This window comes from Acipenser ruthenus, chromosome 5, assembly GCF_902713425.1.
Source record: "Acipenser ruthenus chromosome 5, fAciRut3.2 maternal haplotype, whole genome shotgun sequence".
Taxonomy (NCBI): Eukaryota; Metazoa; Chordata; class Actinopteri; order Acipenseriformes; family Acipenseridae; genus Acipenser; species Acipenser ruthenus.
Genome location: NC_081193.1, coordinates 12,708,295 through 12,723,747, shown reverse-complemented (window position 1 = coordinate 12,723,747; position 15,453 = coordinate 12,708,295). Strand labels below are relative to the sequence as shown.

The 15,453-nt window shown below is 36.7% G+C and overlaps 1 protein-coding gene across 3 annotated transcripts in view; it reads right to left on the bottom strand.

Moving 5' to 3' along the window:
* The window catches only part of LOC117402466 (intersectin-2), an 81,416-nt gene that overhangs the window by 19,443 nt on the left and 46,520 nt on the right, over positions 1 to 15,453 (bottom strand). For all 3 annotated transcript variants that reach the window (XM_034003614.3, XM_034003612.3, XM_034003613.3), the window contains 12 exons: positions 13,125 to 13,264; positions 11,756 to 12,246; positions 11,322 to 11,443; positions 10,705 to 10,883; positions 10,026 to 10,170; positions 9,249 to 9,451; positions 8,735 to 8,793; positions 8,253 to 8,419; positions 6,637 to 6,682; positions 5,479 to 5,600; positions 3,845 to 3,953; positions 2,925 to 3,116 (listed from right to left, as the gene is read on the bottom strand). In XM_034003614.3, coding sequence (XP_033859505.2) covers positions 2,925 to 3,116; positions 3,845 to 3,953; positions 5,479 to 5,600; positions 6,637 to 6,682; positions 8,253 to 8,419; positions 8,735 to 8,793; positions 9,249 to 9,451; positions 10,026 to 10,170; positions 10,705 to 10,883; positions 11,322 to 11,443; positions 11,756 to 12,246; positions 13,125 to 13,264 — 1,975 coding nt within the window. The remainder of the gene's footprint in view (positions 1 to 2,924; positions 3,117 to 3,844; positions 3,954 to 5,478; positions 5,601 to 6,636; positions 6,683 to 8,252; positions 8,420 to 8,734; positions 8,794 to 9,248; positions 9,452 to 10,025; positions 10,171 to 10,704; positions 10,884 to 11,321; positions 11,444 to 11,755; positions 12,247 to 13,124; positions 13,265 to 15,453) is intronic.

The window sequence follows — 15,453 nt, the reverse complement described above, 5'->3', positions numbered from 1 at the left end:
GGGAGGGTGCACAAAGTACTGAAAACAAGGGTGCCAATAATTTCTGACACTTCATTTTTTTGGAAATAAATTTATAATTTGAGGTTGATTTGAGGTATAATTTTGGTTGATTCCACTGAATCATTAATAAAGTCAAATATATTCCACATTGGAAAATTACAATATAGCTCAGTACTGGTATTTATTTTATACAGTCTTTTTTGCTCATCTTTATCAAGGGTGCCAATAATTTTGGAGGTGACTGTATATGCTGTAATTTATAGAAATGCTATTTTGCTATTTATGCTATTTATTTTGAAATTCTCAGAGTCATCGAGGGGGACGCATACTACCCCTCTTACACAGTGTCTTTTCAAAATGTTTTTATTTTAATGTTTAAACTATATAAGTACACTATAAGTTCAAACGTTTATTAAATTAAAATGAATCTAGCACCCCTAATAACAACCTCTTTTAAACAATTAGGATATTTGTCAATGAGCTTTTGGCATGATTCTTTAGTGATTTTTGACCATTCTTCAATGCAGAATTGTTCTAGTTCATTGAAATTCTGAGGATTTCTCTTGTGCACAGCCTTCTTCAAGTCATACCAAGAATTCTCAAACGGATTTAGATTGGGACTGACTAGGCCATTCTAGAACCTTGATTGTATTCTTCTTTAAGCATTCTGAAGTAGATTTTGATGTGTGCTTTGGATTGTTGTCGTGTTGGAATGTCCAGTTGCACTTTAAACCAAGTTTTGTAGCGGAGGGTTTTAGTATGTTATGGAATCCATTTTACCATGTATTAGAACTATATTTAGAGGAAAAACAGTCCCATAAAAGGCTATTACCACGCTTGCTTGAGAGTAGGTATGGTGTTCTTTTTTTTGTACGCCTCACCAGGCTTTCTCCAAACGTAACGACTATCAGCGTGACCAAATAGCTTGATTTTTGTTTCATCACTCCACAAAACCTTTGACCAGAACGCCTATACACCATTCAACTGCCATTTTGCAAACTTTAAGTGATTGTCCTTGTGACTTTTTCATAAGAGTGGCTTTTTCCTTGGCCTGCGACAATTGAGACCTTCACCATGCAATACTCTATTTCAACCTATGGTTGAAATGGAAATTGCAGTCCCACTTGAAGCCAATTTACTTTGAATATCTTTGGCAGTCAATCTCAGCTTGTTCCTCACAATTCTTCTACTTGTTCTTGGTGAAAGAACTTTCTTTCTTCCAGACCGAGGGAGCATTGTGACAGTACCATGAGTCTTGTACTTCTTGATAATAAAAACAATAGTTGAAATTGGGATACTCAAATGCTTGTAAATCTTCTTGTATCCTTCTTCAGCTTTATGACAATAAATAATTTTCTGCCTAAAGCTTCAGATAGCTCATTACTTTTTCCCCATATTGACTTATTGATAATGACAGCAATCACCCTATGCCTAACCCTTTTATACTCTAAGAATGTTCACCTATAATCCAGCATTTTCTAGACTTTTCAAGAATTCGGTTCTGCATTATCATATTGAAATTAGCACCTTGTAGACAATACTATAGCATCAAAGGGTATGAATGTTTTTGAATTACCATTTTTGGAGTTTTCCAAAAAAATTGCTGAAATAAATAAATTTTAAGACATCTATTTCTTGTAACTTTTTTCCTCATCCACAAAAGCAAAACTTTTGCTACAAAAGATTTATACTAAAAATTCTTTCTTTTCGAGAAATGTCTATAAATTATAAATCTCCATGTAAACTTTTGACTACAACTTTATTGTATTGTAGCAGACTTTATATATATATATATAATATTTTTTTCCCCTATCCAGTGCTCACTCATTATAAGATGGCCCTTTATATCGCAGAACAGTTTACAAGGCCCCCATCATGGCTCCCATTTGCCCTGTAAGGCGGAACACAAACTGCAGTCTCACAGTTACATACAGAGTTATAAAGAGCACTGTATTACTCAGTTAAAGTACATTTTCTGGGTCACTCCTATTAAAATTGGTCTGTGCTTTGTCCGTAGATGGGCAGTTTCACAAAGGTGGACTAAAACCATATTACAACAGAGACAGGGACACTGGGATGCATTTACTGTGTGATTCCTGTAATACAACCACCAACAAGACTAATTCACAAGATTCCCCCCCAAGTTGACTTGATCAGTTTAGAAACTCCAGTTCTACTTCACTCCTCTTCAAAGCAATGAAACCTAGACCATGCCATGGACGCCCAAAAACATTCTCAACTTATTCCTTAGCAGACGGCCTTATCCAGGGCGACTTACAATTGTTACAAGATATCTCATTATTTTTACATACAGTTACCCATTTATACAGTTGGGTTTTTACGGGAGCAATCTAGGTAAAATACCTTGCTCAAGGTTACAGCAGCAGTGTCCCCCACCTGGGATTGAACCCACGACCCTCCGGTCAAGAGTCCAGAGCCCTAACCACTACTCCACACTGCTGCCCTTGCATCTAGCTCCTAATAAAGGCCTCAGAGAGACTTGGAAAATAATGGTTGCTTAAAGTGACAGGGTTTGTCAAGTACAGTACATTGCTTTAAGTGTGGTTAAAACAGACTTACTACAGATTTGAAGGATGTAAAAAGCAGAAACACTTAAGAACAGCAAGCCATCATCAGATCTCTTAATATACCTAGCTCTGTGTGTCTTAGGAGATGACTTATTTATATCTCTCCAACTGAACAAAAATTCTCCCAGTACTCATTACACAAGGAAACCTGTGCTAAACAACCTTCTTGTAAATTGATATTATTCAGGGACAAAACCAAGGAAAGTAAGTGTTGGTTCAAATTTTGTTCTTTGCACACTAACTTGTTAGAAATTCATGTGGAGATGGTTTGAAATGACTGAATACACTGTTTTTAGCCACTGTATGTTAGAGAATGTATTGGAAGAGTGTACTTACATTGCTGACTTGGATCAGACTCTGTGGTCATCTGGACATAATTTGAAGGAAAGAGACCTGCTGCTCCATTGAGCTCTCCTTTCCACCAATCCGAATCATCCTTGTTCAGAACACTGATAAGCTGCCCCTTGGAGAAACTCAGTTCATCTTCATTCATGGCTGCATAGTCATACTTGGCTATTACTTGGCACACTAAATACAAAACAGATGCAGAATCCATCAGCTTGCTGCAAAGGGAAGTGGCTAAACAAAGTTTAATGATAGAACACTGCAAAACTACATCTGTAGGGTTTGATTTCACTGTATAACATGATAAAAAAATTATAGTACGGTAACTATATTATTTAAATATAATTTAAAACGAAAATATTTTTTTCTGAAAGCTTTGAAAGCTTAAAATGTAGCGTTCAGAAAATTGCTAAGGCAGAAACAGTTCCCTGTAATCATATCAAATGAATGTAGTTTTTTTGTTGCACAACATTTTAGTTTAGTTGCTTTACAATACTACACAAAATGAAGGGATACTCCAAGATGTGTATAAATGCAGTCAAATCACACACGCATTTCCAATGTTCATATTCAAAGCCAGGACCATATTAGTAGTTTTGGTGCTCAAACATCATATTAAGGTAAGGACAATGGACAGCTGGGGAACCGAGGCCCGACATAGATACTGTATTTGTATTTTGCCATCATCACACACCTTAGCTGACACCTGTTTCACATTAAAATCATTTGGGTATTTACTTTATAACACTCAATACACACCTCTGAATGTCCTTTACTTGTTGGGACGAGTTTAGTTCATGGCTCCAAATTATACAACAATTTAGTACCAAAATGTAGGAGAGGTTCAGTTTACCTTCCTGCTTGTTTTCAGTGATGACGTGACTGACTATCCGTCACAGAGGTGCTCTTACCTGGCGTGGGAGCTGGCGTGGGGGCTGGAGTAGTTTTGTCACTGCTTGCACCCAAAGGTTTAACATGGCTACCAGGAAACCATCCCTTTTGACGTTTTTTCCCTCTTGCCTGAAAAAGGAACAGTAGAACAAATGATTACAACACCCAATACGAAAACCTGCTGCAAAAACTAAAATCCGAAATTAATTTTAAATATAAAATAAAATAAGGTAATTGCAATCTTACTCATTATTCTAGGACGAAAACAAAATAAAAAATAAAAACTCTTTGCCACATTTAACTTTTACTATGTTGTAGACTATTTTTTAAAAATTATTATAATTTATTTCTTAGCCAACGCCCTTACCGGGGCGACTTACAGTTGTTACAAAATATCACATTACAGATACGAACAGTTATAAAAGTACAAGTAAAGTCAGTAGAAAATAAGATCAAGTTCAAATAAGAGCAAAATAAAGAATACAGTAAATAATTACATTTAAGAGCGAGTTTGACTAAGAGCAGTTAAATGTATAGTAAAAATATTTGCTTATACGAGTAAAGTCCATTAAAAGCATGTACTAAGTATGATAAAAATGGATAAAATCGACTTCAAATAAGAGCAATTACAAAAAACGTGAATACGGACACCTATAAGAGTAAAATCAAGTACAAGATACAATAAGTACTTATAATTAAGAGCAGTAGTATAATACGGCAAGGTATGGAGCAGTTCAGTGCAAGTACAAGCTGATGCAAGTACTGGTACAATTGGGTGCCCAATAGTCCAGTGTAGTCGAGAGTTGTGAGGTTTACAGATGCTGTCTGAACAGGTGTGTCTTGAGGAGGTGCAGGAAGGTGGTCAGAGACTGAGCACTCCTGATATCTGTGGGTAGGTCATTCCAGCACTGAGGGGCAAGAGTGGAGAAGGAGTGGGCTCTGGAGGCGGGGGAGCGGATGGCGGGGTACAGCCAGTCTGCCGGAGGTGCAAGAGTGGCGGGGGCGAGAGGGGGTGTAGGGAGAAATTATATTCTGGAGATAGGAGGAAGCAGAAAGGTTGAGACAGCGATAGGCGAGTACAAGAGTTTTGAATTGGATGCGAGCAGCAATAGAGAGCCAGTGGAGAGAGCGGAGCAGGGGTGTAGCGTGGGAGAAACGAGGAAGGGAAATGACAAGGCGAGCAGTAGAGTTTTGGATGAGCTGGAGCAGATGGATAGCAGAGGCAAGGGAGCTGGCCAGGAGGGAGTTGCAGTAATCAAGGTGGGACAGAACCAGGGCCTGAACTTGCAACTCAAAAGGTGCATTGCTTTTTCATTGATGTCATATCTAAGGCAATACACATTTTTAATGAGGCGATTTTAATAACACCACCAACTAAACAATATCTAATCAATTTTTTGGACACAATTCAAATAAGAAACTTTTCATTTACTAGACACAATGTAAAATAAACCTTTTATTTTAACAAAGATTCAGCATTTGAAGTTATTTTCAATATTTCTTAAAAAAACATGATGAAATGATTACTTACACATTTAAAAAAAAATAACATATAAATCAATACATACTTTAAATAATGAATAAATTAATGTAGAAATTATATTTAAAATCTTTCAAAATCATATTAGAAGATAGGTGAAACCTGTTCCCTTACCTGTAGCTCTCCTTGCCACCAGCCAGTGGGGTTTTTGTTGAGGATGAGAATGAGCTGTCCAGGGGCCAGGCTGAGCTGCTCTGAGCCTGTTGCTGTGTATGCTGTGGTCACCTGGACAATCTCTGTGTTTAAAATAAAAAATTACTGGTTTTACTTTTTTTTTTTTGATAGTCAGTAGTCTAAATAATTTCATAGTCATTAGGGGTGTGCTGATACTCTTAATTGCCTTTCAGAAGTATTTATCGACAGGCATTAAATAAATCCATTCATTCATGTGTTGATTTCAAAACAAGAGTATCAGCACACCTCTAATAGACATACATCCCACAACACGGCTGTAAAACACACAATTAAGAGCCATTTATCACACTATGTATATGTAAGAATGTTGATATACAGACATACAGCTGCCTTCATATTCCCCCAGGATCTAAGATAATCTAAACCCCTGTTTACACTTGCATTTTCATCAGTATCGCAACATCTGTTCACACTTCAGTTCTTACCGGCGTCATACCGGTACAACCGTATCGATACAAAACCCAGGCAAGAGCAAGCTTAATACCGGAACAGTGAAGTGTGGACAGGTCGGTATGACAACGGAATGGAGGTCTGAGGCATGCGCACACTTACACAGAGGATGTTCTATTAACAAGATTCTCAACTCCGCCCTTACTTCCGTCAAGAATCAGTACAACTAATTTTACCAGAATCGCTCCGAAACAAGTGTGAACAGTGTATAAATTACCATGACAAAATTAACTTGGCAGGTTTCATCAAAATTAGATGACATTTTGTAGCTAGATGCAAGTGTGAAAAACAGGCAGAGACTGGCTCATTAACTTATAAAAGAATGTCCTTAGCTAGTTAAAAAACTATATCGACATCTAGATGTACATGTAAACTTTAAAGTATGCATACAAGCCTCCATTACATGCATCCCTTTTGTCATTCAAAACCGCTCAGATCACTTCTCATGGTTTCCTTTTTCTTCTACTGAACTTTGAAGTTGCATATTATGTCTTTGACAGGACTGCTTGACTGGTAATTTGTAGTGTATTAACACATGCTTTGGGAAAGGGGCGAGTAACCTGCACTTTGCACTGAAGAAAAACTTCAGTTTTAAAAACAAGTTCGATGCAGTAAACAGAAACATACCTGGCTTTTTTATTAATGTTCCACTTCGAACAACATTACTTGAAGCCTGAAAAAATGAGAGATATTTTAATTAAAGGGGATGGGCCATACAGCACACAATTTATGACTTGGGCCAGCTTTAACTACAATGATTGAGTTGACCAGTTCAAAGTTCCTGGTCACAGTCTCAAAAGCTATGCAAGATTGGGTCCACTAAAAATGGCAAGATATATGTAACGGAAATGTTTCTATTAATTAGTCATTTAGCAGACGCTTTTATCCAAAGCGACTTAGAGACTGGGGGGTGAACTATGCATCAATAACTACTGCTGCTGCAGAGTCACTTACAATAGGACCTCAGTTTTACTTCTCATCCAAAGACAGACAGCTGCTGAAAGCAGTATAAGGCTCAGTATTACAGAAAAAATAGAATATGATATAAATATCTAGAACAAATATTTTTTTTTTAGCGATGTTGGTTCATGCTTTTTTGGAACAAGCACCAGGTGGCTAATGTTTGTTAGTATACAAATAAATAAAAAAATGTCAAACACATTTAGCTGCTAAATAGTTTTTACAAGTTTATAAATGCAACTGTTTCTGTCGAGTAAAACTATTGTTTTAATTGCACGTTGAGCTGGTAAAAATCTATCCCGTGCTATTTTGTTTGTTGAAACAGGTACAAGTATAAATATTTAAGAAACTACATAAAGACACTCAGTCAAGACTGATAGGGTGGGGGGCTTAAACTTGGCCTTTGATTCACACTTCAGTAGAAAATATTTCAGCAATTACTGGCAACCGCTAGTGAAATTATATTTAGAACATAAACATTTCCTAACATAGTCAAGATATTCAGTTATGTTTAAATTTATTAGTCCCATGTGGCTGACTAAGTGGAGGTCCACAAAAATTAGACACCACATTTATTTAAAAAAAGACACATTTGTTTAAAGTGTTTTTGACTGGAGCAATCTCGCTGCTAATGATGGCAACACTAGCAAAAGCCTCCATCTCTTTCAAATAGATAAAGCTATCATACATCAAATAAAATGGTGTGAAAGCACTAGCTCTATCCTAAGGAAACAAATCCCAAGAGCATGCATTATGACTTTGCTGCAGTCTACAGAAAAATTTGATCTCATAAAGTACACAGGTATCATTTTCAATCTAAAACAAAAACAAAAAACTTGTTTTTCATGTTAAAGGAAAAGGATGACAACCAAAAACGCAACATATTAGCGATGGAAGTTGTTTCAAATTCACTTCTGCAGAGATACCCTGTGGTAGCTCCATCTTGACCGGAGGGTCGTGGGTTCAGTCCCAGGTGGGGGACACTGCTGCTGCTGTACCCTTGAGCAAGGTACTTTGCCTAGATTGCTCCAGTAAAAACCCAACTGTATAAATGGGTAATTGTATGTAAAAATAATGTGATATCTTGTAACAATTGAAAGTCGCCCTGGATAAGGGCGTCTGCTAAGAAATAAATAATAATAATAATAATAGTAATAATAATAATAATAATAGTAATAATAATAGTAATAATAATAATAATAATAATAATAATAATAATAATAATAATAATAATAATAATAAAAGGACATGCAAAGAAATGCACTGCTGCAGTTTAGCCTTACATCTGTATCCTTTGGTTTTACGTAGTTGGAAGGGAAGATCCCTGTCCTGTTGTCAATACAGCCTGACCACCACTCTCCTTCTCTCTGTGTGACCAGGATGGTATCACCTTCATGGAAGGTCAAATCCCCAGGCTCTGGACTCTCATAGGTGTAAATTGCCACATATTCTGCACAGAAGAAATACAGATGAAGAATTCTACTTTTTGTCATCCGTAGTGTTCATCTATAACTATACACTTGATCATGCTACATAGAAATACTATAAAAAGACACTAGTAAAATTAGGGGGACTTATTTAGATAAGCAATAACTAGCAAATGAGAATATTATGGGCGTTCTCCTGGTACAATGATAAATAACAAATAATGTAATTACAAAAAAATAAATATTGCAACTTACTGTACTTTAGTAATCAATTCTTATTAGTGCCTTTTCAATGTTGTATTAGTACTGTGACTAAGTGGGACCTTTTTTATTCTTACCTTCAGCTACATCTTGGGCTGATGTGCTGGTGTCCACACTGACTGTGGCATAAATTGGACTATAGAAAGAGAGATGAAACATATTGCGGTATTAGGTATGTGGGTATGTTCAACAAACATATTCATAAACAATGCGGCACATTGTGTTCTGTTGCATTTTTAGATAAAATGCTTTAAGAATACATAAAAAAAAATACTACATAGTTTATTTCTCTTACTTTTTACTTATATTTTTGTTGGCAGGTTGCAGAAATCATGTGGTAAGACTTAGTTAACTCTTCCCTTTCTGTTTTATGTTAGTTCCATTCACGTTCTACAAGCCCCCTTTTAAAAGTCTTGGCATGACTTACTCATTCTGCACCTTGCTTCCAGACATTACTGACGTAGGATTTAGGGAACCAGCCCCCTTTTAAAAGTCTTGGCATGACTTACTCATTCTGCACCTTGCTTCCAGACATTACTGACGTAGGATTTAGGGAACCAGCCCCCTTTTAAAAGTCTTGGCATGACTTACTCATTCTGCACCTTGCTTCCAGGCATTACTTTGACATAGGATTTAGGGAACCAGCCCTTGGCACCTTGGAGTTCCCCGAGCCACCAGTTGTCCTGCTGCTCCAGCACGGTGATGATGTCATCTTTTGAGAAGTTCAAGTGGTTATCCTTTTTTGCAGTCCAGGAGCACAGTGCTTGTGCCTGAAGATGATCAACAACCTGACCCTACAGGGCAAAAAAAAAAATCAGTTTTAAATCATGCTGGCATAACATCTCTGTGATAATTATATCAAAAAGAGTCCTTCTCTTACCACACTAGGCTCTGAAGAGTTTAAGGATTAACTACAATATTAGGTTGCTTTTGGCTTCTTCCTGTTGACTATAGACTACAAGGGTCTGCCTTTACTATAGAAGTTATTCATCATTCTTAAGGTACATTTCCACTGACCACAGTTACAGTTCTCTAATTAACAGCAACAGTTTTTCCACCTGCAGTAAGACGCTCTGAGCTGCAAGTTTTATCTCATTGAATCCCAGACCAAACACTACACAGTCTTTTTACTGTACACTCACTTAATCAGTATCAACAATATTTAACTGTTTAAAGTCATGGAAGACATATTATATTGAACCATATGCCATATGCTAGTACAGCCTCAGAATTAATATATTGTGCATGCTCATGTTTTAGGAATCAAACGGTTACTAAAATACACATGTACTTGTATGAAATGCTCAAACTTTTTATTTTTATTTTTTATTTTACAGCAGATCACTTCAAATGGTTAGAGAGACATACCTGGCTGTGCTCAGGTGATACTGATCCAGGGGGTACAGTAGGAGTGAAAGCAGATTTTTGCCAAGCAATGCTGCCACTCATGCTTGCCAGGGATTGGTTTTGCTGGAAACCCGTCTCGTCCTTTGTTTTACTTGGAGACAGCGGCCTAGATAAACACAGATTTTTTTTTTTTCACAACATATGATCCCGTCAGGTTACAATTTAATTGACGTCTCTGTTCTTCCTCCATTATTTACAGGTTGGTCAATATTTATACATCTACGTGCTGCATGGCCTACATCAAATTTTTGTGAGCAGATACCAAGATTTGGTCTCAACCACCAAGCTAGTCAGGTGTCAAAATGACCAAACGTTCATAGCTTCGGAAATTTCATTGAATTTGGTAAAGCTGTACTAAAACCATGTCACGGAGGCCAGAATTTAAAGTTCTAATACCCTCAAGAACTTAAGATAAGAATTGCTTACAGAAAGGGGACAGTTCACAATGTATAGCAGAACACACAAGTTAAGGCAGCACTGTTTCTCTCAGCATGTTAATTCCCCAATGTAAATAATTAAAGTTATAAGTAATGAGACTGCCTAATACAATGAACAAGGACCTTCCTTCCACTCAGAAGTTACACGTTGTTCTAAATATGACCTTACTTAACAGGAAAAGGACCAAGAAAAAGTAACTTACCCAGAAGAGAGTGAGGTAGAGGACTTGGACACTGTGGGTGGAAGTAAGGCTGTTTTTGAAGCTGATGGTACTTCCTTTTCAGCTACTTTTTCCACATAGTTTGCAGGGAACCACCCTGTGTGTCCTTGTAAACTTCCATAAAGCCAGCCAGGCTCTCCTCCAATAGTGGTCTCGTCAACCTGTAGATTAAATGATGGTTATCCATTTAGAATATATATATATATATATATATATATATATATATATATATATATATATATATATATATATATATATATATATATATATATATATATATATATATTGTATCTTTTTCTTTTAGACACTGCATTTCGGCTGAAGGAATCGCAAACGAGCAGTATAGCTCAAAAGAAAATGTCAGATTACGTCACTAAAAGGTGATTACTTGTAATTGACTTTCAATACAATTTCATATCACTAGAAAACAGGTGTGATGTGATTAATCGATCGCGTAGATCGGATGATTAATCGATCAATACAAAATGATTAGAAACACCTACTTGTATATATATTTATTTCCTTTTCACGTGTGCAGCAGCTTCATATTCACAGTGCACAGGAACTGTAGTTTTGCAAAATAGCCCGTAATATTGTACCTCAATCAGATCAGAAGCACTGAATGCGAGTTCATCGAGATTCCTAGCTTCAAAGGGGTAAAGCGCTCTGTAAGTGACCAACACTGCCGATGTCCTGTGTCCTGAAAGGCTAGTCATGCTGCCTGTAATAAAATACAACGCACACAGGACAATCAGCATCAATGCATACAGTATGCTTTAACTTTATTTTTAGTAACTGAAAAAGCTGTACAGTACTTCACATACCTAAGGTAAATAAGTAAACAAAATAGTATAATGTTTTTCTGGGAACATCTGTAGGGTCACCATACCTCAATTCACCTCAAACAGAGTTAAAATGTTATAGTGTGAATAATGTTGCACTGGTATAGATTACCATTTATTGAAATAAAATAAATGAAAAGAATCTGTGAGTCTCTCATTTGTAAGACTTATTCCAATATTTGTAACCATACCTCTCTCGTCAAACCCCTTCAGCATGGAAGATATTTTTTCCTGCAGGTTGATCTTGCTGAAGTTCTCTGAATTCTGCTGCTGCTGCCTCCTCCGCTCCTCAGCCTCCTCAGACTTGTCTTCCTCTTTGTGAGGCTGCCTCTGCTCTTGTCGCCTCTTCTCCTCCTCAGCCTCTCTCTGAAGCCGGACCTGCCTCCTCTGCTCCTCTTCGGCCTCTCTCCTCGCCTGGGCCTGCCTCCTCTGTTCTTCCTCCTTCTCTCTTCGGTCCTGGGCCTGCCTTCGGCGCTCCTCCTCCTCTTTACGCAGCATTTCCTCAGCCTCCCTTTGCTCCCGCATCGCTCCTTCCTGTGCCTCCCGCAGCCTGGCCTCGGCCTCCAGCTCCTCCTCCTGCTGTAGCTTCTGGGATCGTTCCTCCTGCATCCTCTTCTGACGCGCTTCTTCCTCTCTTCTGACCTTTTCCCTCCACAGGTTATCTTTTTCTTGTTTTGCTTTTCTACAAGGAGACACAACAGAAAAAAAAACAACAGTCAATCCTGGGAGGTAGTCAGACATAAGCCCTCAAAATTAAAATCCTGTTCTAGAAGTTTAGATGCATTTCAAATCTTAAATAAAAAAATACACACACATTATATATATATATATATATATATATATATATATATATATATATATATTTTTTTTATATATATATATATATATATATATACACACATACATACATATACACATATACATACACACACTGTGTGTATATATATATATATATATATATATAATGTGAGTATCTGTGTATATATATAAATATATATATGTGTGTGTGTATATATATATATATATATATATATATATATATATACACATATACATATACACATACACTGTGTGTATATATATATATATATATAATGTGAGTATCTATGTGTATATATATAAATATATATATATATGTGTGTGTATATATATATATATATATATATATATATATATATATATAGTTATTCAACTGGGGGAACAATTTCACTGACCCCAATGAACCGTTTAGAGTCGTTTAATCACAGGTCTAGTCTCAGCAGCCTTGTGGTTTAAAGGAGAAAGTGCCCTTTTAGAGTACTTTATAGTTTGGATACATCACACACACAATATTAATCTTGTAAACTATAATTATAAACTTTAGGAACCCTATGAACCCATATTCAAGCATTTATGGATTGTGAGTGACCAGCATTATTATTGTAACTTTAGCACCTTCAAATAGAGTGCTATATATAACAGTCATCGTACCTCAAGGACTAGTAATGCTTTGTGTTTCGAAAGCTATTGTGTTATCCAGTGGAAGAGAGGTGACCTCACCAGTGGGGGCAGCTTAGTTACCTGATGGCTTCCTCCTCTGCCTTCCTTTTTTGCAAAAGTTCTTGTTCCTTCCGCCTCTCAATCTCACGCAGTTTCTCCTCTTTGATCTTGTAAAGCTCCTCAAGACCGCGTTGCTGTTTGCTTTGACTCTGCCGAAGATCCTACAAAAACACAATCCTTCAACGCACTGCATATCTTTATATAAATCACTTGGGGGAAAATGAATCTGTGAATATTCTCACATGGCATATCAACAGATGGTCCAACATCCTGTTATTCCATCTCAGTCTCCTGTATGTATATATGGCTCATGAACCTTTATTGAAGTACATAAATAAAATAAATCTTATTTCAATGCTGAACTTCTCATGCATTTCACTATAAAAGGGAACATGATGGAATGCTGAGACACTGAAAACACATGGAAATGATTTGGCTCAGTTTCTTATACCCTGTTCACACTTGTATCTGAACGATACTGGTAAAATTAGTTTAGAATATGCCGATATGATAACACTTTGTCCTAACTCACTTTTCAACACCAGTACAAGATACCGATACTGGTACAATATAACTGTTCACATGTAACCTGGTTTATATCAATACATTTATATCAAAGATATTCTGTATTACACTAAGATACTCAACTCCATTCATTCTCTATGGGGACCTCTGTCACGCTGCACGCAAAGGGCTGTGGGATAGAGCGCTCGGGAGAAGATTCTCTATTGACAGTCAATGGAGCGGTGTCATATTGAGCTGCTTATTTTATTGCTGTTTAAAAACATAAAAAACTTGAAGTCTATTGATATACCTTAATCTATCCGAAAAACGCACTTTTCTGAAAGCAGGACCAGAGATGGCACATGTGCAGAAAACAGAGATGAGCGTTTCATACAGTACAGAGTAGACGGGTGCAATTATAAAACTTGGATTTATTGGTATTGGATGTCAGTATTTATATGTATTTACTTCTGTAACTTATCTGTAAATATAAAAACAATACATTAATTAAACAAACACAATGGAAGTAAGGGCGGAGTTGAGAATCTTGGTAATAGAACATCCTCTGTGTAAGTGTGCGCATGCCTCAGACTCCTCCATTCCATTGTCGTACTGACCTATCCACACTTCACTGTTCCCAGTCATATCACAACTGTACTGGTACGGAACTTGCTTTAGATTCATATTGATACAGTTATACCAGTACCACAACTATAACAACTCCAGTGTGAACAGACATTGGGATATTGTTCTGCAGTAATACCGGTATACAAATGGAAGTGTGAACAGGGCTTGAGTAACCCATTGAAAAAACACCATTGAAAAATGGAATACATGTCTAACAAAATTATTTCCTTACTCTGTACCAATTCATGTAATCATTTTTTGTTTGCTCTATGTATTAGTACTTAAGAATGCACTTCATGGTTTGCAGCACAGTTCTGTCAAGCACAGCTTGAGTAATTTATGATTAAGTCACTATAGCCCTGAGATACAAAATTATAATCTTGATTAAATCACAGCAGCCCAATTTGTTATGGAACTTTTATTTTCTTTAAGAAATGGGTTTCTAATTCTTAGCAGATTTAGGTTAGAGTCTTTACAAAGTTTTAAATTATTGAAAGGCAGCGTTATGTTCTGTTTTAGATTTTTTGTAGACGACTCTCTGGCTTTAGGGTGGGATTTCAAAAGCGGCTGCAGACCTCACACACGCTAATAGAGTTGGTAAGAGCACAATTAATTGATGTAACAACATAGTGTATCTAGGACTTCTGACGTTCTGACATGCAGCATTAATATTATTAATGTATGGGCTACGACTCAATTATACGGCTTATCCATAAATGTATAATTAAATACCTAGTTCTTTGTGTAAAAACACTAGTAAGAGTGCCATAATAATGTACAGCTGGTCGTATAGGTGCCTATACATGTCCCCAGAATCTTATACACTCAGAATGTTCTTGTCAAGTTTCATGACAACTGGTTAAATTGTTCTCTAGATTACGTTTATGATGCAAGAGTGACCAGTAGAGATGCCCCAACGATATCCTTATCTCGGGGGATAATATCCTCTTCAGACCACAGATTTCTACCAGGTACATATGTTCTGAAATACACATGCTCCCTGTCTCAAACATTCAGAATAAGACTCAGGATGCATTGCTTCAAGATTTCTTATTATTTATTTATTTATTTTTTATTTACAGTAAAACCAAAATCCTCCAGTTGACAAAAACAGAGTTAAAACTAGGTTTCAACTTGTGCCTTAACAATTACGAAGCTTGAAATGTGTCTGCTTTTATTATTTTGTTAATGAGTGTAAACCCACGACACACCACCACGG